General features: G+C 34.8%; 1 protein-coding gene across 4 annotated transcripts in view; it reads left to right on the top strand.

The window, feature by feature from the left end:
• The window catches only part of DCC (DCC netrin 1 receptor), a 1,201,717-nt gene that overhangs the window by 567,321 nt on the left and 609,206 nt on the right, over positions 1-25,190 (top strand). For all 4 annotated transcript variants that reach the window (XM_003926060.3, XM_074383427.1, XM_074383426.1 and 1 more), the window contains exons 3-5: positions 1,055-1,339; positions 18,920-19,070; positions 20,445-20,581. In XM_003926060.3, the coding sequence (XP_003926109.1) occupies positions 1,055-1,339; positions 18,920-19,070; positions 20,445-20,581 (573 nt within the window). The remainder of the gene's footprint in view (positions 1-1,054; positions 1,340-18,919; positions 19,071-20,444; positions 20,582-25,190) is intronic.

Raw genomic sequence — 25,190 nt, 5'->3', positions numbered from 1 at the left:
TAAATAATGATTAAAATTTTTGAATTTTCTCTAACAAATAAAATTGCCAATCATTTTTCAATGGCATAATTTATAACCATGGCATTCTTTGTAATCACTTAAACACAAAAATGTCATGGTCAAAAACTAGGATCACAAATACCCACTTGTTTATAAAAGGGGGTTTGAAATAGCAAGGTGAAAATCTTCTACCCGTCTCATGTACAATGTCATAGTGGAGAAGTCTTCTCTCTCAACATGCTTATGCTTGGTAATGGCCAGTTTATATCTTCTCTTTTTTCCTTATATTTACTTCATCTTTCATATTTATGTTTTTCACATGTTATTTTATATGAACAAAGTGACCGTGTGAATTAGACATTATCCCATTTCATGGCCCAAAGAAATGAAACAAATTTCCAAAGTATTCATATATAATAGGTGGCTCAACTATACTAAAAACACAAGCTATTCTAATTCCAGCTTTTAGGTCTTTTTCGCTACTCCACAGTCATACCTGGCAAATGTGGATGGACATTTATCTTAAGCAGTCAAGCCTAAAAGACAGTCCTTTGTTATTCTAATTGATGGTTCATGTTATTCCTAATTGGTGGTCATGTCATGACCAGTTCTTCATGAATCGTCATGGCTTCCTAATCCTTTGTCCAAAGTACAGTAACAGGAATTCTGTCCATAGGACCAGGATTCGGAAAAACAAGTTTCTGTATGTAGGATTGTAACCTAAATACTGAACTAGATGTGGAATTTCGCTTCTCTAACCTCAATTTCCTTATTTTTTTTTCTTATTTTACATGGCTGTTTTATTTACCAATAATAACAACATAGTAAGCTTCTAGAGATGCATGGCACATCTTCAGTATTTTTTTAGCCTCTGAACATACTGTAGTGACAGACAGAAAGTGTGGCAAAGTGTCAAGAGCAAATGAGATGATATTTGAGTAAATACCTTGTAAAATACAATTTTCTATAAAGAATACAATGTGTGATTTTTTTTTTCTGGCGATTATTGTGCTTTATTTGAAAGACTTATTCCTCCTTCTTGTTTTTCTTCTAGGACCACTGAGATTCCTTTCCCAGACAGAATCTGTCACAGCCTTTGTGGGAGACACAGTGCTACTCAAGTGTGAAGTCATTGGGGAGCCCATGCCAACAATACACTGGCAGAAGAACCAACAAGACCTGACTCCGATCCCAGGTGACTCCCGAGTGGTGGTCTTGCCCTCTGGAGCATTGCAGATCAGCCGACTCCAACCAGGGGACATTGGAATTTACCGATGCTCAGCTCGAAATCCAGCCAGCTCAAGAACAGGAAATGAAGCAGAAGTCAGAATTTTATCAGGTATTGCAATGCTCTTTGTTGTCTTCAGACTGATATTCTCTGGAATAAGTTGAAAAACAATTTTTTTCTTTAACAGATATTTCTAATTGCTGTAAGTTCTGTATTGTTCATTGCGTTTGGTCTTTTATTATTTATTTCTTTCTTGCTTGCTGAAGCATTTGATGAGATTGTGCCAAAAGCTGTTCTTATTTTTTTCATATCTAGTTGTTGAAGTTTCTGGAGAAACAGATATCTTTCCTTTATTCATTCACTTGTTGTAACTGGTAAGCATTTCTCACATATTTTACTTGCCTCTGTTAACAGTCTAAGAAGTTTTTATTCATTTCAAAGGATGAAGATGAAAATTAGCAATGTTAAGAATATTCCCTAAGTCAATATTGAACAGTGTTTTTGTTTAATTTTTCCAGACCAGGATCTTACTCTGTTGTCCAGGCTGAATGCAGTGGTGCGATCACAGGTCACTGCAGCCTAGACTTCCCAGGCTCATGTGCTCCTCCCACCTCAGCCTCAGTACCTGTGACCAGAGCCCTGTGACACCACACCTGGCTCATTTTTTTGTATTTTTTTGTAAAGACTAGGTTTTGCCCTGTTTCCCAGGCTTGTCTCGAACTCTTGGGCTCAAACAGTGTGCTTGTCTAGGCCTCTCAAATTGCTGGGATTACAGGCATGAGCCACTGTGCCCAGCCTGAACAATCATTTACTTGTCCATTCCTACACTCATTTCCAAGAAGCACCGTGGTAAGTACCAGGTATGTGGCAGTAACTAAGACTGTCCCAGAGTTTGGCCCATTAAAGTTCTGGGTGGACACATACATGAAAGTAATTACAATAGGGTATGATTGATAGGATGGTAAGAAAAAGTCATTTCTCTCCAACTCCTATTTTCTCTTGTCTGGAAAATCTCTAAGACACTGGCCTCATTTTCTGATTCTAAATAGTCAGGGTTGGATTGAATGTTCCCTAAGATCTCTTCTCTCCCAATAAACACTACTGTAGTATCCCCATGCAATGCCTGCTTTCTCTTTTAACCGAACATTTAAGACTGACTTAGATGCTCTTCTGAGAATCACAAAAAAAGGCACACACTTGAGTAATTGGAACTGACTACATCTTAAAGCATGGATGTTGGCTTTGGTCTCTGCACTGTTAATTGTGTGTAGTTACAACAAATACTTCAGGTATGCAGAGAGTAGCATTTCTGTAATTCTAAAAGCAAATTGGCAATTCACTTGAAAGTTTCCAGGTGCTTTAATGAGGACATCTCTAAAACTTCTTTCTCTTCTGTATATTCTCTACTCCATTAGTCTACAGGAATATTGACTTAAATGTATCAACAACTGTTGGCAACACTTATATTTCATCCACTAAGCAATAACAAGCAAAGCTAGCATTTATTCCCAACACATACATGCATCTATTTATGTACCCATTATATACACAAAATTTAAAATATTTATATTCACATATTATTAATAATGCATCTGTTGAGTATATCAGATAGGAAGCCAAGGTAAGATGCATATAAAATTTGCAAGAATATGTTTATCTTAATCTGACAAGGAAGTCTGTTTTCCAGTGGTATTAAGGAATCAAGTTGAACTAATGAAATATTAAATGTGAAATGCAAAGTTTTAAAAAACACAGACATAATAATCAAATCCCAATTTACCTTTATTCACCTTGCAACAGCCATTCACATTGCAATCCGTAGAGATTTATTTAAAGCCAAATTTGTTTTATCGATTTGCCTAAAATAGAGAATATGTTGTACTTTTGAGAGGCACGAGTATTTTTTAGCTGAATTGAAACCGATTTTTTGTAAAGCCATCACATCAGATGAAGATTGATTTAATTCTCTGAATTCAAATATAAACCTCAGAAAAAATTATGATTTAAGATATTACACACACCTGTTCCCACACACATGCGTGCGCACACACACGAGTTACTGTCGTACGTGGCTAAACCTGTCTCCTAGGCTAGCTGCTAAGTAAAGAACTTGCTAAAGGAGAATGTATTTAACACATGTATCCTCAAGTTTGCAAGTTGGTTTAGAGTTCAAATTCACAGGAGAACAATAAGTACAACATTGGGAGCATGAATGAGTGAGTGAATGAATGAATGAATGGCAAATCTCTGCTTTTCCTAGTTACCACTTAGGGTTCTTTCATTTTAAAAATCATCCTAATCCTTTCTGAATGAATGTCTACTCCCTGTAAGTACCATTTTGAGACAGTAACAAATTAAATATATAATAAATGTGTGTATACATATTAATAATACATGCATGCACATATATGCATATCATATTAGCATGACTTAGGACTATTAAATATGGTGCTAGATGGTTAGAACTTTAAAAAATATATCTTTTTTCCAGAGTCACTAAATTGCCATGTTGACTGATGAAATTATTTTATCTTGTTTTAGTTTGAGATATCAGTAGGTGTTAATGAGAAATTTTGCAACTTTCCCCTAAATTCATTTTTTACCATAGTTCATAAGAAGCATTTGAATTTATGTGTATGTGTTTATAGTTATATAATTCTAAATGGTATTTAATTTAGTATACTTATTCAAGTCTAAGTAAAACTTATTTCAGGTTGCCTCTTTTATATATCAGGTGTCTTCAATCACCAAGTAATAAAGGCCTATTAAATTCACATTTTAACAGACAGTAGTTTTAAAGTGCTATCTTTCAGCACAATTCTGCTTTATTCATTAAATAAATAAATACGTTACTGAATGAACTTTTGGGTGAATCTTAGGTACCTGGCTTCTTGCTGGTTGCTAGGAATGAAAAGTTGAAATACCATGCCCTAAAAAAGCTTACAGTCCAAAGGGAGAAATAGACAGAGCCAGTAGGCTGTGCTGTAAAAGAAGAAAACATGGAGCACCGTTGCCCTCATAAGAGAAATACCAACAAGTAGTAGCTAGACAAAGAGAAATATACACCATGGAAAAGAGCATCATGCGCAAAGCATAAGGAAAATAGAGATCAAAGGCTTTTCAGAACTGCATATATTCTGTTTGGCTGGCTCAAAGGCAGGAAGCAATAAAAGGGAAGAAGCTGGAAGGAAGGCAGTTAAATGGTAAGGAGGATGAAGTGGAATGCTGCAATGTTCATCCTGGAGAGAACTGACCAAAAGCAGCTACTAAGGAAGAATCAGAAAAGATCCAGAAATGAAGCTGTTTGGTCCTGGAAACATACCACATGTGGCTTATGGGTGAGGGGATGGAATCCAGACTCCGATGAAAGCTGGCTAGCAGCACTTTTCATTGAGACTGGAAGTGAGAGAGTAGTGTTACTGTGTTTAAAACAAATTACAGATTTTTTAGAAGATATTTTCCCATAAAATTTTATCTTTTCCAGATTAAAATAATTCTTTGTTTCATTAGAGGTAGGAAAATTAGTACCTAGTTTCATTTGTTGATTAATGTTTTAAGACAAATTGAATTTTTGCTTACAGAAATTACACATGTGTAACAGAATCAGTAACAAACTGTTCTGAAGTGTTTTTAAAAATTTCAATAACAAAACACTAAGTCGGACTTGAGATGTTTTAAAATGTCTTACTGTGTGTGATGGCGAACATAGGATGAATTGAAGCAGCTATTGGGGTTGTCAAGTTCACTTTATTCATGTCGCATCATGTCTGAGCGCCAAGAAGGAGATTGAATTGAACAATTATAAATCTGGTTTGGGCACTAGGTTGACTAAAATTACTGACCTACACAATGGAATTCTTATTTTAGTTTGCTTAATGGCCTAATTGAATTGATCAATTGGTAATTCAATCTATTGTTCATTTGTTTAACTACAATTAGATGACCCTGAGTCCTGTATAGACTTGAACTAAATATGTATCTAGTTAGAGTCACTGGCTTTTAAAGAAATAAATTTGACTAAAATATGTTATTTTTCTTTATAATTTTTTTAATTGAAATAAATATTAGCAGAAACCATTCTAAAATCCATCTTATTTGAAAGGAAAATCCTATCTTTAGTTTTAAAACAAGTAATTTTAGATTTTTCTTCATCACTAAGAATTTGTTACTCAATGGTACATTAAACTTTTTAGTTTTAATAAAATATTTCAAAACTAATCTATTTTCTATATTTTCTATAAAAACAGATTGTAGTTACATTATAGAAAATAGACTCGATTTTCATGGATTAGTGATCCATATAACAAAAAGGACACATTATCTGCTTTTAAAATTTATTATCAAGCCTGGTAGTTAATTCATGTAGCCATATGACTAACATAAGGTAGAAAAGGGCAAATTCAGGCACACAAATCTAGTTCCAAATGAACATAGACAAGGAACTAATTGGGAAATTCAGAAGGTTTTTTATAGATTATTACTTTCATAGATTGTAAGGGAAGAACTGTTTGTAGGATGATTCCAGTAGGTGATAAATCTGGAATGAGAAGTTGAGCTCACTGTATGGAGATCCTGAAACTCCATGCCTAGGAAATTAGACTTGATTCTATTTGTTGATGACTGGGCATCATTGAATGTTTTTGAGCAATGAATATATGACATAAACATACACCTCAAAAACAAAAGGAAGTGAACAGCATATAAAGCTAATGCATTACCTGATATTTTTCTCTCATAATTAATGATTTTCTACTACATTGTAGGATTTTCTCATAGTGTGCTTTCTTTTAAAAAATCTGGTTCGAATAAAACTTTTTCTTATACCAGGGTATAAACAGAGTACACTTAGCCTTTCATAGATTTAAGATGGATACAGTGGTTTCTTGTGCTCCTCTCATTTATACTGGAAAAAAATGAAGTATATGATCATATTGTATTTAAGCCATGTGAAATCCATGTTCCCTAGATATATCAGATTTAATTCAGATGGCATGAAAAGTCTGCATATGGACTATCACAGTTTGTTTCCGTGGATTCTGCTCATATTGACTTCATATTGACTAGTTTATAAATATTAAAAATTCCCAGTTTGAACTACCGTTATAATCAGTGTTTAATATTATGGGGTCTGACACAGATAGATTAAGTACAAATCTCGGTTTAGCTCCCTAATAGTTGTGCAATTTAGGGCAAGTTACTTAACCTAAATCTTTATCTTTTAAAATGTAGCTAGTAATGCCATTTATTTCATAGGGTGGTTGTGAGGCTTCAGTTTGACAAACCAAATACAATGCTTAGAACTTCAAAGCCCTCAGTAGCTATTATAATTATCTTAGCATTTTAGAGTTTCCAGTTTTAAATAATTTGATTTCCATGTCAATATTATTTCTCTGGTAATAAATTACCTGATTTTGGATTCTTCATATCATAAGTATTAATTTGTCTATTGGTAGTTCATTCCACATGCTTTAGGCTGTTTATCTGCAGTCCTGGCACATTTCTGCATTTTATTTTCACATCTAAGAGAAGTCAGAGTTTCCTGCATCTCCTTCCTCTCTGGTAACTTATTGCTACATGATTTCACCTTTCTTTACCTTTCCAGTAACATTATTTTCCTTTGCTGTATGAGATGGTACAAGAGGAATTGGTTTAGAAATAGGAGTCAGGAGATAAATAAGCTTGATAGTATTTGATCTTTATTACCCATGAGCAATTCTAATCCTCTCAAATCCTTAGTTTCCTTATCTGTTAGGAGAAGAGGGTGGATGACATCAACCTTTTTAAATCTTTTCACTACAAAGGACCTCATTTATTACTTTTTCCCACATTCACTCTCAACTCTGCCTTTATAATCCAAGAATTTAAGAATTCAGGTTTGCAAGACAAAACGTAATCCTTAAAAGCCACGAGACCATGCTGTAACACAATAATTAATGATCAAAAATCAATTTTAAAAAACATGGGATTGTTCTATTTTTAGATTCATAAAAATAGGTTTAAGTTAGTTTACGCTGTCACTCAAATCACACCAAAGGAAGATAGGACATCTTTTATTATGTACAACTAAATTCCATGTCATTCTGTCTGTGCCCCACTCCACAGCAGATAACTTTATCCTGCTCTCTTTGGGAACTAGGGCTAGGCACAGCAAAGAAGTAAACTGACTATCATGTTGCAGTGGAATTAGTTATAGTAGGTCAGGTTATTTAACCAAAGAGAGATAACCAAGATAACCAGTCTTTCACATAGAGCTGATTAAATTCCATTCAGATGTAACAAAGCCTAGTATGTTGGTAAGCCTAAAATGACTTACTGAGATACATAGACCATTTCTGTTTGATTCTGAATTAAAATGTAATTCTTCATTTCCCAGTGCTATTTGGGGGGGCATCAACAAGACTCAAGATTCCAAGTTGAAAATTTAAAAACTTGGGATCTGATTACATTTTTCTTGTCATGTCTATCGTTCTAAAATCAGTGATCCTTCCCCTCCGTAAATCTAGTTTTTTCTTATTTCTGTTTTCATCCTTGACCTTGAGTGATGTTAGATATGGATTATATTATGTTCTGTTGGCTACTGTTCCCTGAAAAGTTACTATATCCCATGAGTTCAAAAGCAAAACTATATTTGAGATTTGAGATTGTCCTCCATTTAGAGGAAAGAATATGTCTTGGAAAGGAGAGAACCTGTTTTTTTTCCCCAAGAGTCTAATTCCCAAGAGTCTAATGAGGCTAAAAGATGATCATTTCTGCATTTACTTAAGAATGTGACATTTAACAGCCCTAGGTGTGTCATCTTAAGAGCCAAGCAATCATCCGTTACTCTCACATGAACAAGAAAGCCTCCCTGAGTGTGTGTGGAAGCCAAACTTATAACCCATGAAGCAAAAGTCACAAAAAAATACTGAAAAGACCTGTAGAGCTTGTTTCTTTCTCTGGCCTCATTTGCCATCAATTTGTTCCTGGAACTCAAAAAAAAAAAGACAAGTTGAGTTATAAGTTATGGGCATGCCTTTATTGATTCAACACTGGCAAAATGGGAAATCATCCAAATGATTTGGTTTGTTATCAAACAAGAGCCAGAATCACAAACCCATTACTTTTCTGGAAAGTTTTTAATGCTACTTTATGCATAGATCTATAAATTATGAAAATTTTTGGATCCTCCAAACTAACTTTGACACATTATAATGGCAACATTTGTTTTCTGGGATTCTACTGTCAGCCGCAAAATTAAAAAAAAAAAAAAAAATCTAAAAATAAAAAAAAAATCACTTCCTTCAGACTTGCTACAAAATGAAACTGATAGACTTGAAATTTGCTGTGAGACACAAGGGGTAGAAGCCATACGCCAGTGATAAGAATAGATGCTCTCTTTTCTTCCGCCAGACTCTAACTAGAAATAGCAATATGTATGTGTACATGGAGAAAGAAAGAGGAAATAAGAACAGATGTAGGAATATTTACAGAGAGGGAATGTCATTTTTAGTACTGAATTGTTGTAAATGAGGAAAGAAAATAATAGAATCCTAGAGTGGTGAATAATAGCTCCAGAGAAATGGCTCCTTTCTCCAGGTTCAAAGCTCCTTGGCTTACAGCCAGATGGAGTTTTTCATTTTTTATTAAATAAATTCTGATTCTGGTGATCAGTTTGGATTAGGCTGGCTTTTCAATAAAGAATATTCTAAACACAGAGTTAGAAGGAGTTTCATGAAATTTTTTGCTCAGAGCACATATTAGAGTACCTGCTGGTGTTTGAAGGCTCATGGTACCTGCTGAATTTTCTAAAACAGAACTAGATGGGGGAAGGCTACATAGCCAGCAGGTGAACAGTAGGTTAGCTTGAAATCCAGGATGCAGACAGAGCAAACTAGCTCTCTGAAGTTAAATTAATTTGTAGCTCTTATGCCTGGGAAGAAATCAAAGAGAATACCCCATCGTAGCCTGCAGTGCTTTCATTTCCATTTGGAAATGTGTTTGATATGCTCAATGGAGGCCGGAATTTAATAAAGAAAGCCAAGGAACACACAATGAAGAAAAAGGCTTTTGCATTCAGAAACAAAAATTAAAAGCAGCTACTGGTTATTTTGAAGAAGACAGTTATTAAGTTGTAAAAACTGTTTTTTTTTTCTTGCCAATGCAGATGTCAACAGTTCATAATTTAATTTCTCTGTGCCTCAGTTATTCTTCAGATTCACCACCATAAGTTTGGTGTTGAGGTTCCTAAATAAATGTTTGGGGAAATGGCCCTGTTAAAGGAAAGTCCTAGTCATCACTGCATGAGCATAAATTCTAGTTTACTCAGGATAGGTCTGATCACACCCAGTGTCCTAAAATAATTGTCAGGAGTATTTGTGTGTTTTACACTCTAAGAAGTGTTCCAGGTTGAATAATTTATATGGCCAGCCTGGTCATCCACCATGAGGAAAAACAAAATTATGCGGTCCCTAAGGCATTTGGGAAAATCGATGAATATGGAGAGTGAAATATGCCTCTCATAGGGTCACACAGACTCAATTAATTTAACCATTGTAATGTTTTAATGTTTTTTTAAATTGTTGAAAAAGAAAACATTCTCTTCACTTTCACTAATACACCTTCCCTTCTTTAGTGCATGGGGCCTGATGATAGTTGACTTTTTGTTTCTGAATATATTAGGTGTAAATAAATGTGTCAGGTTATATGATCCAAGATGCTCTTATTAACAAACTATTGCTGAAATACAGTAATTGAACATATTTAAGTTTTGTGTTATCTTCTCAAATGCAAAATAAGACAAGGGGCAGGAGAGGCAAAAAGAGGAAGGAAGGAAAAGGGGATGGGGAAAGAAGAAATATATTTTATCAATTTATACTTGAAAGATATAAAACTATTTTTATGTTGAAGGGAAATGGGCTTCTTGAGTATTTCAGAAACATGATTAATTTTATGAGACTGTGTCTGCATTTGTTTTCAAAGTACAGTAGTTACCTAGAGCTTGGGAATTTCTTGAGATGCTTTCAGGGGATCTGCAAGGTCAAAAATTTATTTTATTTTATTTGAGATGGAGTTTCACTCTTGTTACCCAGGCTGGAGTGTAGTGTAATTGCGCGATCTCGGCTCACTGCAACCTCCACCTCCTGGGTTCAGGCAATTCTCCTGCCTCAGCCTCCCGAGTAGCTGGGAGTACAGGTGAGTGCCACCATGCCCGACTAATTTTTTGTATTTTTAGTAGAGACGGGGTTTCACCATGTTGACCAGGGTGGTCTGGATCTCTTGACCTCGTGATCCACCGGCCTCGGCCTCCCAAAGTCCTGAGATTACAGGCGTTAGCCCCTGTGCCTGGCCCAAAAATTTATTTTAATAATACTAATATATATTTTGAGTTTTTGTTTTTAACCATGGTGGCTTAAGAATGTCCATGATAAAGCAGTGAACATTATTAACTTTATTGTCTCAATCCTTAAAGTATACATATTTTTAGTATTTCAAATGTCAACATAGAAAAATACGCACCAAAAAATCAAAGTATAAAGGGTTTTGCATGATAAACGTTACTGAGATCACTTGAGTTTCAGGTTGTACTAGCTATCTTTTTTTTTTTTTTTTCTTCATGAAGCATCATTTTTACATGAAAGGGCAGTCAACAGAAAAACTTGCTATTCAGACTTGCGTACTTGTTACGCATTTCTCAAAAATGAACAAAGTGAGCCAGCTACTTCAAGGAAAATAATATTTACTGCCAAGAATGAAATTCAAGTTTTTAAGTTAAAATTAGAAATTGGCAACACATGTATCTGCCACTGGGAGCTTGATGGCTTCCCAACAGTAAAACACCTTTCTGATGGGATTGGTGGTGAGAGCAGCAAATGAGATTTTTTGCTACTCTATGAAGGTGTCAACATGGAGAAGATGTGTCTAATCCAATGTACCGCTCCAAATAACCAGTGATTGATGTGACAAAATCATGCATGGGTAAAAGATCTATTCAAAATACCAGCTAGATCAACAGATACTCAGGTAACATAGCACAAAACGTTTATCAATATGGCGCTAAATTTCATATTGAAACTTTCAAGACACTGCTTATTGAGTTTTGCTAAAGCATTCAAGGATATCTCTACAGTTACATGAAAAGACTATCAAAATACACCTCCCTTTTCCAACTACATATTTGTTTGAGGTCAGATTGTTTCTATGTAATTCAGCAAAAGCAACATAACATAACATAATGAATGCAGAAAGTATTTTTAAATTAAAGCAGTAAGTTTTAAGATTTACAAAAATGGTAAGAACTACCACTATATTCTCTAATATTTTTGTTCCGGAAAATACAGGTTTTAAACAAATTATTATTTTTGATGGAGCAAAAATAAATGATAGACTAGGCACAGTGGCTCATGTCTAAAATCCCAGCACTTCTGGGGGCTGAGATAGCCAGATTGCTTGAGCTCAAGAGTTTGAGACCTGCCTGGGCAGCATGGTGAAACCCTGTTTCTACAAAGAAAAACAAAAACAAACAAACAAAATATTGGCTGTGTGTTGTGACATGTGCCTATAGTTCTAGCTATTTGGCTGGTGGTTTGAGCCAGGGTGTCGGAGGTTTCAGTGAGCCAAGATCATGCCAGTGCACTTCAGTCTGAGCAACATAGTGAGACAGACACTCTTTTAAAAGAGAAATGAATAAATATTTAATAAATATTTTTAAAAATCTGTTTTTTGTTTGTTTTTGAGACAAAGTCTTGCTCTGTTGCCCAGGCTGGAGTGCGATGGTATGATCTTGGCTGACTGCAACCTCTGCCTCCAGGGTACAAGCAATTCTCCTGCCTCAGCCTCTTGACTAGCTGGGACTACAATTCTCCTGCCTCAGCCTCCTGCCTGCCACCACACCTGGCTAATTTTTTGTGTTTTTAGTAGAGACCAGCTTTCACCGTGTTAGCCAGGGTGGTCTTGATCTCCTGACCTCATGATCTGCTTGCCTCGGCCTCCCAAAGTGCTGGGATTACAGGTGTGAACCACCACGCTCAGCTAAAAATCTGTTTTGATTTTTAGCATGGAACGTGTTTGTGGCTATATCCTGTATAACCAAAAGCGAAAGAGTGTGAAGGGGGCCTTCAGTAATTTTCAAAAGTGCAAAAGTTCCTGAGACCCAGCAGTTTGGGATTCGCTGTCTGCATCATTGTTCTTTGTTGTAATAATTATAGATTGATCATCCTCAACCCAGATAACAGATTAAGCTAAAGGAGGCCAATATTTCTATTTTAAAAAAAAGTGAAGAGGAAAGAGAAAGGAAAGAATAGCAAAGGCAACATATTGCCATAGGGTGGTTCCACATTTTAAGGCAATCTGTGTAGTCTGAGATCAGTTTCACTGCAATGACTGTTTTCTCTTTCTTTATTTCCATACCGTCCTCTTGCTCTCGGGGAGGATTAGCTGTACTGCCACCAGGTTAATAAACAGACCAGTTCAAAGAATCAGGTTAACATTTTCTCCCTAATAGGGAAATGCTAAACTGGGTTGGAGTTCAAGCAAAGCATTACTGCTTTTAATCAGTTTAGAGAAATAGTTGCATAATTTCGTGCATTTGCGTTATGAGCATCACATTAAAGAGGTATGCTTTTGTAGTTTTTAAATGCCAAAATTTGACATTAGTAAAAATCTTTTTTTTTTTTTTTTTTTTTTTTTGCTGGTTTGACTATAAAGCTATTGTCAAATATGTTTTCTGAACCCATACTTACATTTTTCTTTCAGTTTTATAATATGTCATACATATAAATATATGAAATATATGTATACATTTTAAAAAGGAAAATGACCATGTATTTACCTGCCAACCAACTTATGAAATAGAACATTAAAAATTTGCATTCTGATTCCCTTTCCTGTAATTAAACTATGTTCATTAACTTACTGGGAAAGTCTTTACATTCTATTAGCTGAATAACTGTATTTGCATCTGAATAGCGGGTTCCCATATAACCAGAACACAAATGATTTTTAATCAGTAATTATTAATTTCATCATAGTTCCATTAAAATCGATTTAGTCAGTATGACTCACAACCTAGAATTTTAAATTCACATCTCCCAGGGTTTTTTAATTTGTACTTATGGAGCTTGGAGGAAAAAATTTGATTTGCTCTTAAATATGTGCCTTGAATATTGGTCATTAACTTTTATAATTGTTTGCTCCTGGTACAGTTTCTATATACTTTGAAATACTAGAGTTTAAGATAACTCTTTAAGAATACTACATGTTATTTAAAAACCTTTAAAAAAAACACAAGAGTCCAAAGATGATAAAACCACCCTTAATTCCATCATGCAATGTTAACCTTGAAAATTGCATTTTTATCCTCCTCATTTAAAAATATAAATATGCCTTCTTAATCCTCTTCTCTAAAACTCATTTTTATTAAAGGAGAAAAATACAGCAGATATCAAGTTTAATAATGTTTCTGTAGAACATTTTAGTGCAAAAACAAAATCAAACTGAAGTAAGAATAGTTACTTGATATTTTAAATTTCAGAGATCTTGTTTTCTTTTCATTTTTATGTATATATTTCAGTTATTTTTTGCAGCACAAGAAACTACTATAAAAATCTAGTGACTCAAAACAGTAATGATTTATGATTTCTTATGCTATAGTTTATCTCAACAGTCTCTCTGCCGGTTTCACTTGGGCTCACTTATGTGCATTTGGCTGAGAGAGAGATTTCAATACAGCCTCACTCACATGCCTGACAGCTAGTGCTGGCTGTTGACGGAAGGCCGCAGCTTGTTCTCCCTGTGACTTTCTACCCTCCGGTTGGCTAGACTAACATGGAAGTGTCAGAGAAAGCAATGGCAAGAGCTGCAAGGTCTTTTGAGACCTTGGCTGCAGAGCTCATGCAGCATAACTTTGATCACAATCTCCTGGTCAAAGCAAGATACAAGGCCGGGCTTGACTTACAACAACAGTAAAAGGCCTCCCTTTTGGATTACAGAAGATTAACACTTTTAAACATCATATTTAATCTAGTACAGTGTTGCAAAATATATGAACTATTTACTATTAATGAAAAATTTGATTACCTTTTGGGGGAATTTTCTTAGTATTTTAATTTATTAAATGATACAAAGAAATACCTTGGGGAAATAAAAATCATGTTTTTCCAGCAAAAGCTGACATTTTCATATAATTAAGGTCACAAATTCCAATGCCTATGAAGCCACAATGGTAACAAATGTCATTGAAATGAGCCAAGTCAAGACTGGGGTAATTTGGACTATATGTATTCTATCTGAAAATGTAATAGTAGATGGTTCTCTTTTAGCAATATAAGCCCAGTGACGCCTGGAGCATTGATATTTTAAAACAAAGATTAAATTTCAGCAAGTAACTTTGTTAAGTTCAAAACGAATCTAAAAGTTACCTGGAAAGACAAAAGACCCCGAATAGTGAGCCCAATACTGAATAAGAACAAAGTCGGAGGCTGGACGCTACCTGACTTCAAGACTTATTATACAGTTACAACAGTGGAGATAGTGTGGTATTAGCAAAATAACAAGTCAATGGAACAGAACACACTCCTAAAAATAGATCCAGACAAATACAGTCAAGTGATCTTTGAGCAAAATCAAGTCAGTGGGGAAAAAATGGCCTTTTGAACAAGTTGTGCTGGAGCAATTGAATGTTCATATGAAAAAAAAGGGGAGGAAGAAAAGAAGAGATAAGAGAAGAATCCAGGCATATCTTTCACAAAGATTAACTCAAAATGGACCATAAATCTAAATGCAAACACAAAACTATAAAACTTCTAGAAGATATTGTAGGAAAAATACAAGTACGCAAATTTGACAGTGCATTTGTAGATATAACATCTAAATAATTCGTGAAAGGAGAGGTTGATAAGTTGGACTGTATTAAAATTAAAAACTTATCTTCTACAAAAGGCACTGTTAAGAGACGGAAAAAACAACCCACAGACTGAAAAAGTTTGCAGACTACACTTCTGATCAAGGGCTTCAATCTGAAACATATGACAAAGTGTTAAAACTCAATGATAAGGAAAGAAACAAACCAATTTAAAAACAGACAAAAGCTGGACACGGTGGCTCACGCCTGTAATCCCAGCACTTTGGGAGGCCGAGGCGGGTGGATCACGAGGTCAAGAGATCAAGACCATCCTGGTCAACATGGTGAAACTCCGTCTCTACTAAAAATTCAAAAAAATTAGCTGGACATGGTGGCACGTGCCTGTAATCCCAGCTACTCGGGAGGCTGAGGCAGGAGAATTGCTTGAACCCAAGAGGCGGAGGTTGCGGTGAGCCGAGATCGCGCCATTGCACTCCAGCCTGGTTAACAAGAGCGAAACTCCGCTTCAAAAATAAATAAATAAATAAATAAATAAATAAATAAATACAGACAAAAGATCTGACCAGACACCTCACTAAGGAAGATATAAAAATGGAAAGTAAACATAAAAATGTGATTAACATCATGTCATTAAGGAATTGCAAGTTAAAACATCTCTTACATACCATTACACAAGTTTTAGAATGGCTAAAATTAAAAAAAAATGGCAATAGCAAATGCTGGCAAGGATGTAGAACTCTTTTTGCTGGTAGCAATGAAAAATCGCACAGCCACATTGGAATATAGTTGGGCAGTTTCTCACAAAGCTAAACAGTTTTACCATACAATCTAGCAATTGCACTCAAGGTATTTACTCAATTGAGTTGAACATTTATGTCTTGATAAAAATGTTTGCTTGAAAGTTTATAGTGTATAAACATTCCACCAAAAGCTGGAAGCCACCAAGGTATTCTTCAGTAGATGAATGGATAAAGTGTGGTACAGCTAGACAATGGAATATTATCCATCAATAAATATAAGTGACTTATCAAGCCACAGAAACACATGAAGGAATCTTAAATGTATATTGCTATGTGAAAAAAGCCAGTCTGAAAAGGCTATGTACTTTATGATTCTAGTGATATGACATCTTGGAAAAGTACAGTTATAGAAATAATAAAATGATCAGTGGTTGCCTGGAGTTTGGTAGGGCATGGCAGGGGTGAGATGAATAGGTAAAGCTCAAGGGACTTTAAGATGACAAAATTATTTCAAATGATATCGTAATGTGTATATAAGACATGTATTTTCAAGCCTGTGGAATTACGAAAAAAGGTAAACCATAATGTAAGTTATGGGCTTTAGTTAATGGCAATTTATCAATATTGTTTTATTAATTGTAACTAATATACCACCCTAGTTTAAGATGTTTATAATAGGAGAAACTGCATTGCAAGGAATAGGGACTGGATATATGAGAATTATCTGAACTATCTGTTTAACTGCTTGGTAAATCAACATTTTAAAATATTAAACCGATTTTTGTGTTGCGTGATTTTGTTTTCTGATAAAACAAAGTAAAATAGTTTGAATTGAAAGCGTCGGCTGGGAATTGTGGCATACCCTTGTAATCCCAGCACTTTGGGAGGCCGAAGAGGGCAGATCACCTGAGGTGAGCAGTTCAAGACCAGCTTGGCCAACATGGTGAAACCCAATCTCTACTAAAAATACCAAAATGAGCCAGGTGTGATGGTACACATTTGTAATCCCAGCTACTGAGGAGGCTGAGGCAGGAGAATTGCTTGAAGCCGGGAGGTAGAAGTTGCAGTGAGCCCAGATCGCTTCACTGCACTCCAGCCTGGGTGACAGGGAGAGATTCTATCTCAAGAAAAAAGAAGAAAAAGTCTTTCTTCTGTGGGTAAATTAGTAGCATTGTTTGTAGGTTCCAGATAATTTCTTTTAGCTGGATGATTAAATTAAGTAGATCTTACTTGATGTTTTTAACAGGGATTATTGTAGAACAGTATTACGTAGTCTAAGTTGTAGAAACATTTCTACTGGGGAGCAGGTGGTGGAAGTAAAATATTCAAATGCATAGGCCTTTATTATAAAGACAACTATGCGTAAATACATATTTTGGGAACTTTCCTATTCAGGAAATTTATCGTTAAGCAGTATTTTCTTTCAAACCATGTTTGATAGATTTGAAAAGTCACTTTGAAGAAAGGAAATGAAGCATACCATCAGCAATTTTCAAAAGTTTTGAGACTTTTTTCTACAATATTGATATAATAAAGATGAACACATTTGGAAAATGCTTTCAATATTTTCACTGTGACGAGTATTTATTTTTATCGCTGGAACAACCAGAAGCAGATGTGGGAAGACTGAGAAAGTGTGAAGTTTTCTTTGTATACAGAGTACTTTAGATTACAATTACTGTCCCAACTACTAGCTTGAGGATTGGTATTGTTTTATTACCCTGTGATCCACCTGTGTGGAGTTGGGTCAGGCTAATGAAGACTAAGGATAATGTCAAATGTGTCCCAGGTCTCCTCATATTTTATATCCTCTCTGATCACCAGCAACTAATGCTATGACCCAATTGATTCTATCCTTCCTCAGCAATTCTTTTCACCCTGATCCTAGTTTAAAAGACTGCATTGCCTCTTCATCTTTGCATCCAGATTTTTTTGAGTCTGCAAAATGACAGATTATAGGCTAATTCCTCTGAGTGAATTAGGTTGAAAATTGCTTCAATTAAGTCTTCTTCAGGAAATGAGGATTTTAATGGTTACCCAAAAACATAGCATCTTATCTCAACTAAATAAACTTTGAGTGACAAAATTTTAGTCAACGGGTCTGGTCAGAGGATATTGCCATGAGTAGAAGAGACTCCTTCAAGTCTCCCTAACCATACAAAGGACTGGTGTTGGTATGACCCCAGGTATTATCAGTGGGGCTTATATAGAAGGGGAAATAGAAGCTGCTAACTGTTAGCAAGCCTACCTGAGCATTGTGTTCTGGGCTTAGATCTTGGTGAGCTTTTTGCTTATTGTACCTGATACAACCTTAGCAACTTTGAATGAAATGCATTTATGATTGAATCAAAAGACTTCCTAGGTTGCATCAACACTGTTGTAGTTACCTGCCAGTAAAAGTGAGTAATGTATATAACTAGTAAAGGCATCAGATGAAGTAGAAGGATGCAGAGTCCTTCGTTGACCCAGGGTCTCAGCTCTAGGGGCAAAGTGAATCTTGCAAATGTTGTGAAAATTTTAAAAAGCCAGACACTGCCATACTAGTTATAAAATAAACCAATTTAATTCATACAAATGTAACTTCCTTTTCTAAGAAAGCAGTTATTTTCTCAGCACGTGTGTATTCTAATTCTCAGTACCTGTATGCTATTTAACACAATTCAAATATGTCAAATTCTAATATATTTATCTTATTTTCCAAGCTACAGAAGCAGTAAACAATGTAGAAGAAAGTGGAATAGATATGGTGGTAGACAAGCTGAACATATCAAGAAGTTATGAATAATAACATTTAGAAAAGTTATTAATATTTTTTCTGTTCTCCAATGCTAAGTAAACAAGGTCGGTTTACTTACGGGTAGCCTCAGAAACATGAATAGCCTCAAGCTGGTGCCCTATACCGTGGTCTCATCAATAGCTAAGAATATTCTAATATCATAATTCTATAAACTTGTGATGAAAAAATTCTTTTAGGAGTTTATAAATTTCATTGGCATCTTTTCATTTTTTTTCTTTCCATCTTTTGTCTTGTTAGGAAAAAAAAGTTTCAAAGTATATCATTTATCTTTGCAATGTTTTTCATACATTATATAATACTGTATTTTTCCCTCATAGATCCAGGACTGCATAGACAGCTGTATTTTCTGCAAAGACCATCCAATGTAGTAGCCATTGAAGGAAAAGATGCTGTCCTGGAATGTTGTGTTTCTGGCTATCCTCCGCCAAGTTTTACCTGGTTACGAGGCGAGGAAGTCATCCAACTCAGGTATTTCACATTTAAGACTTTTGTAAAGTAAACTTTTGTATAGTATATGCTGCTATTTACTTTCTCTAATTTGATATAACAGTATAGCGTTTTTCACAATAATTGAGTATTCATTCTACATTTCTTGGCATGATGCAGTATATGAAAGACATTTAGCCACTGGTATGAGAAGATGAGGAAAAGACCAAAATTCATGAGATCAATTCTGAAAGGAAACTAAGAAAAAGTCAGGGTTGCCTTTGAGATGGTCCTGCACAAAAAGTCTTCAGATACATTTTGGTGGATTTCATTATAAGAAAGTAGTATATAGAGAGGTTTGATCCTTAATACTATGTCTCACATTCAAAAGATAACTATGTGGAGTGATGAATATGATCATCAGTTCAATTGTGATAATTTCCCTATGTATACATATACCAAAACGTTATAGTGTACACTGTAATTATATGTAATTTTTATTTGCCAGTTGTACTTTAGTAAAGCTAAGGGGAAAAATGAAACTAAAATTTTCTGAGTTCAAATATGCAGCATGTCAATACAGGGCTTGAGCATTTTTTTTTTTTTTTAGCTCCAACTATATCTCTCACTGTCCGAGCTATAACAAATATTTAAGGGAATGCAGGAGAACTTGGCTGATTTTGAATTGCTGGAACATTAATAATCAGGTACAGTTAGAAAGTAAATTCTCAATAGAATGGAATACTTAGTCTTTCTGATGAAATAGATCTTGCTTAAGGAATTAATTTCATTGATTTTGAGGACTGGTGTTTTCCTTTTTAGCATACTTAATTTCAAAGAGAAGGTAAGTCCATCAATCATAAATTAATCTTTAAATTGTATTTACCTTAAATATTTAGATAACAAGGCATGGTATATGATACTACAATATTTCTGAGAACATTGGAACACCCAAGAAATCCAGTTACAGTTTCAGCACATCAAGGTGTGTTCTCTGGATATAACCAAGCACTCTTAGTTCAGTATAAAATATGGCTTTGTACAAAAATCACTAAATTGGATTTCAGAACACAGGACATTGATTTATACTCCAGAGTATTACTTCTCTGGACCTGGAGGTTCTCAAATCCAAAATGAGATATTTGGACTAGATTATCTATACTTTATAGCACTCAAGTTAGTTTCAAGTTTAATTTACTTCATTTCTTTGATCACTATACACAACCTTCCAATGGGAGTAGTTTACCTTGAGTGAATTTTTTGATCAGTAAGCAAGACGTTATCTCACCCTTATCATACAGTGTTTCTTTCCGATGTCTTAATTCGAGCTTTGGTGGAGGTCACTTAAAGCTCTGAGTATCTTGCCTAATATATATTTTGTGTTCATTTACTCTACACATACCCTATGTCTTACAGGTCTAAGAAGTATTCTTTATTGGGTGGAAGCAACTTGCTTATCTCCAATGTGACAGACGATGACAGTGGAATGTATACCTGTGTTGTCACGTATAAAAATGAGAATATTAGTGCCTCTGCAGAGCTCACAGTCTTGGGTAAGTTCATGACTGGAGAAGAATTTAGATTGTACCTTTCAAAATATATCACTTTGATGCTTTAAATGCTCATCACTGAATTGCTTCCTTTGTTTATTAGTGTGAAATTGCAAAGTCCCAGTACCCCACACATGTCTTTGCTTTGCTCTTATTAATTGCATAGGGGTTATATGCAGTGTTTGAATACTTATTTACTGATTGGAAGCCAGAAATATTATGCTTTAGTCAAATTGTTCCAATGACATAGCTGAAAAGTACCAAAAATTATTAATGGCAGATGTGTTGAATAACAAATATGAGATTCCAAAATATCGTATCTGGGAAAATAAATGAAGAAAAAAATTAAATTGTACAAAATATTTATTCTTGATGGAAAAAGGCAGATGTTATTTGAGATGAATGACAGGGTTTCTGACATTAAATTCAGTATGTTGGTAAGATTATTAATATGGAAATACTGTGAGTCTTATGTTGAAAGTGTACCATTAAAATCAAGTATATGTAAGGAACAGTTTCATAGCAGTAATATAATTTAAGGAGATTTAAGGGGCATTAAGGGGTTTATTATATTCCAAAAGGCAGAGCTACCCATGTGTCATTGCAAGCAAATAATTCTTATACATGGTAGATATGCAAACAAACACGTTTTTATCATTTACTCCAGATTTATTTTAACTAGTTTATTTGAATTACATAGTTTCAAGAAAGTGTCTTAACATTTGGATTTCAATTGCTTTTTTTCTATAACAACAAAAAATTGGTTATGAGTATTAGGAGTTGTTCCCTATTAATAAATCTTTTTGCTTTTTAAAGAATCCAAGAAAAAACAGTCTATTTAAAAGTTAGTAAGTAGAAATAAAAATTTGTTACATACTGATTATATCTGCTAACTTATACTATAATATTATCCTATCCTTTTTGCTTTTTGTCTTTAAAGGTTATTAAAAAAACTTTCATCTGTGGATACAATAATAATTATCATGGGTTAGATAATGAAGTTACTTGTTCTTTGATCAAATAGTAAACATTAAACTGGGAATGAGCAAAAGACTTGAACTCTGGATTTAGAGGTAGTAGTATACTAACTAAAATATTAGCTGCCTTTAAAATGGCACAATTGAATTCAATCTTATTTTATATGTTGGTGAGACAAAGAAAATAGATAACTTTCACATTTGTAATGTCAAAACAATAACACAAAATGGCTATAATAGAAATTGTATTGTGCTGTATATTCTTGGTCAGAAGGAAGGTATGGTTATGGAATATGCTAGAATTTACACTGATCATAGGCAAACCTTTACTTGCAAAAAAGCATGAGGTCAAACTTTATTTCAGATTAATGTACATCATTTTGACATGTAATGCTTCATTGATATCCAAGATAAATATATGCAGATACTGATTTCTGAGGATAACCTAAATTAGCCTCTCTCTGTATATTAGCGTACATGTATGTACTCATATTGGTATTTTTTTTATCAATTGTGTAAATTGTTACAAGATAATTAGATGCTATTTGATACATGTAAAACTATCCAAAGATGCAGAAGAAAATATTTAATAATATTCTCCACTGCAGGCATTGTATTTCTATCCCTCTGAAGTGAATACTTTTGGTAGCCTGGCATGTTTTATTCCATGAATTTTTCATGTTTCATTGATGCACATATGCTCACATAAAGTTCGGTTGTGACATGACACTTGGATGCTTCTTTGGTTTTTCCTTAAGCCCGGTGATTAGTCTCCATTACAATACTTCTAGTGAACTTTGGCCAGTGTTGTTATGTAAAAAATATTTTCTATATGAAAATATTGAAAATAAGCATCCAAAAATACTCAACATTAGTAGTCATTAGAGAAATGAAAAGTGAAAAACACACTGCGAACCACCATCTCACACCAGTCAGAATGTCTGTTATTAAAAAAGAAAAAAATTACAGATATTTTGATGTTGTGGAGAACAGAGAAAGACAACGTTTATATACTGCTGGTGTAAATGTGAGTTAGTTCAGCCATTGTGGAAAGCAGTGTAGTGATTCCTCAAAGAACTTAAAACAATTACTGTTTGACATAATATTTTATTTATTTTTTATTTATTTATTTATTTATTTATTTATTTATTTATTTATTTTTGAGACGGAGTTCTGCTCTTGTTACCCAGGCTGGAGTGCAATGGCGCGATCTCGGCTCACCGCAACCTCCGCCTCCTGGGTTCAGGCAATTCTCCTGCCTCAGCCTCCTGAGTAGCTGGGATTACAGGCACGCGCCACCATGCCCAGCTAATTTTTTGTATTTTCAGTAGAGACGGGGTTTCACCATGTTGACCAGGATGGTCTCGATCCACCCGCCTCGGCCTCCCAAAGTGCTGGGATTACAGGCTTGAGCCACCGCGCCCGGCCCCTACTGTTTGACATAATATAACACACACACACACACACACACACACACACACACACACACACACATTTGTTTTCTCCATATAAATGAAATATGTACTATATTGTAACCTCATTTTCACTTCAGGATAAATCATGGCATCTTTCTTTGTGTGTGGCTGTGACACATGTGTATCTTCTCCAGTTTTAATGTTTTTTTCTTTTCGAGACAGGGTCTTGCTCTGTTGTGACCTTGAACTCATAGGTTCAGATGATCCTCCATCCTCAGCCTCCCAAGTATCTGGGACCACACCTGGATATCTGGCTATTTCTTCTTTTCTTCTGTCTTTCTTGACCTTCCATCCGTCCCTCCATCCCTCCGTCCTTTCCTCCCTCCCTCCCTTCCTCCTTCCTTCCTTCCTTCCCTGCCTCCTCGCCTCCCTCCCTTCTTTCCTCCCTCCTTCCTTCCTTCCCTCCCTCCCTGCCTCCCTCCCTCCCTTCCTCTCTTTGTCCCTTCGTCCCAGCTTCCTGGCTTTTTTCTGGGTCTGGTTATATTGGCCAGGTTGATCTCAAATTCCTGGGCTGAAGTGATCCTCCCAACTTGGCCTCCCAAAGTGCTGAGATGACAGGCATAAGCCATCACACCCAGCCTCCAGTTTTATATTGTGGAACATTATCATGTTTCTTAGTTTTAATTAAGTGAGGTGTGGTAGCTTGCCCTGTAGTCTCAGCTACTCAGGAATCTGAAGGAAAGGATCTCTTGAGGCTAGAGGCTCTAGTCCATACTGGGCAACATAGTGAGATCTTCTATCTACAAAAACAAAAACAACACACTAAGTTGATTATCTTTAAGTATCTTTGTCATTTATTTGCTCGTATCTGAAGGAAAAGTATCCCAGAAATACACCCTCATCAGCAGAGCAAAAATTTGCCTCTCTCTGGATTGCATTTTTCCCCACAGTTATATCTATCTAAACATTTTATAAAATGGAGTCTCCTAGTAAGTATTTACATTCCTATTAAATTAAGATTTCACTTTATAGTTTTCTTGGACATTTTCATTTTACATTTTGTGAATTTGCTATCTTTGACCCTTTGCACATTTATTGAAACATTTATTCTTACTGTGTTGATTACAGAAACTCTTTATATGAGAAAAATACTACATTGTGTATTCTTTGCATTTTTACAATTTGCATATGGCACCAAGTCTTTTTCTTCATGGTTGCTAGCAAATTCATGTTTTTATTTTACAAACCATGCTATCTTTAAAAATCTGGATATAGATTACATGTTGAATGTATAAATTAGAAGTATGATTAATTTTCTGAAAAATAGTGATATGTTTATATTTTGAGTTTTGGTTGTCTTGACCCTTTTTGTCTGTTTTTAAAGAATTTTTTTGGCAATTGGGTATCTTTTAAAGGTCTCTCACGGGCTTTACATCATTTATAACTACTGTAGAAGATATAATTTACTTCAGGATGTGGTTGATATGCTATTTTAATTATTCTGAGAGGTTCCATAAATGAATATTTGTATAAAGTTTGAAATAATCTTTGACTACTCTGTTATAAAGCTAGGATTATCTTGTAGGACTGAGTTTATACAAAATGAATTAATTGCTCTCTTAAAATGGATGATGAGAAGGAAAGAACTTCATTATCAATGTTATTCAAACTTACTTTTCATAATTTTTAAGAACTTAAGCATATTTATATTCTTCATAAGATAAAATCCCACAAGAAATCCAAGCTTCTGCTTATCAAACTTTAATCATGCATTTTATTAGACTCTTGTTTTGCCTTTCAACTTGCAGTCCTTTCTTGTACTTAACTATCTGTGAATGTGAACCTTCAAGAACTAACAGACTTTTCAAGTAGAATATCATTTTATATACTAGATGAAAAGGAATTTTGTTGCCCTCCTCAGTAATTTCAAAGAGTGAATATACATTAAATATAATTTGAACCTTAGCATTTATGTTGCCTTCTTATAAAAATGGAAAGTTCCATCATCATTAAGTTTTTTGGAGAGATCTTTAGTAGACAAGATTAATGACAACCTTGTTTACAATTAAATATAAATAATGTTATAGATATTTTCTTTATAATGGCCACTTATGGTGGTAGTGTTTCTGACTTATAATAACCATTGATAAAGTATTGGTGGACACCTTTTGGGTACAAGCATTCAACTAGGCTCTGGGAAGACTACAGACTACAGAAACA

The sequence above is a fragment of the Saimiri boliviensis genome, chromosome 13, assembly GCF_048565385.1.
Source record: "Saimiri boliviensis isolate mSaiBol1 chromosome 13, mSaiBol1.pri, whole genome shotgun sequence".
Classification (NCBI taxonomy): Eukaryota; Metazoa; Chordata; class Mammalia; order Primates; family Cebidae; genus Saimiri; species Saimiri boliviensis.
This window is presented reverse-complemented; position numbering and strand designations above follow the sequence as displayed.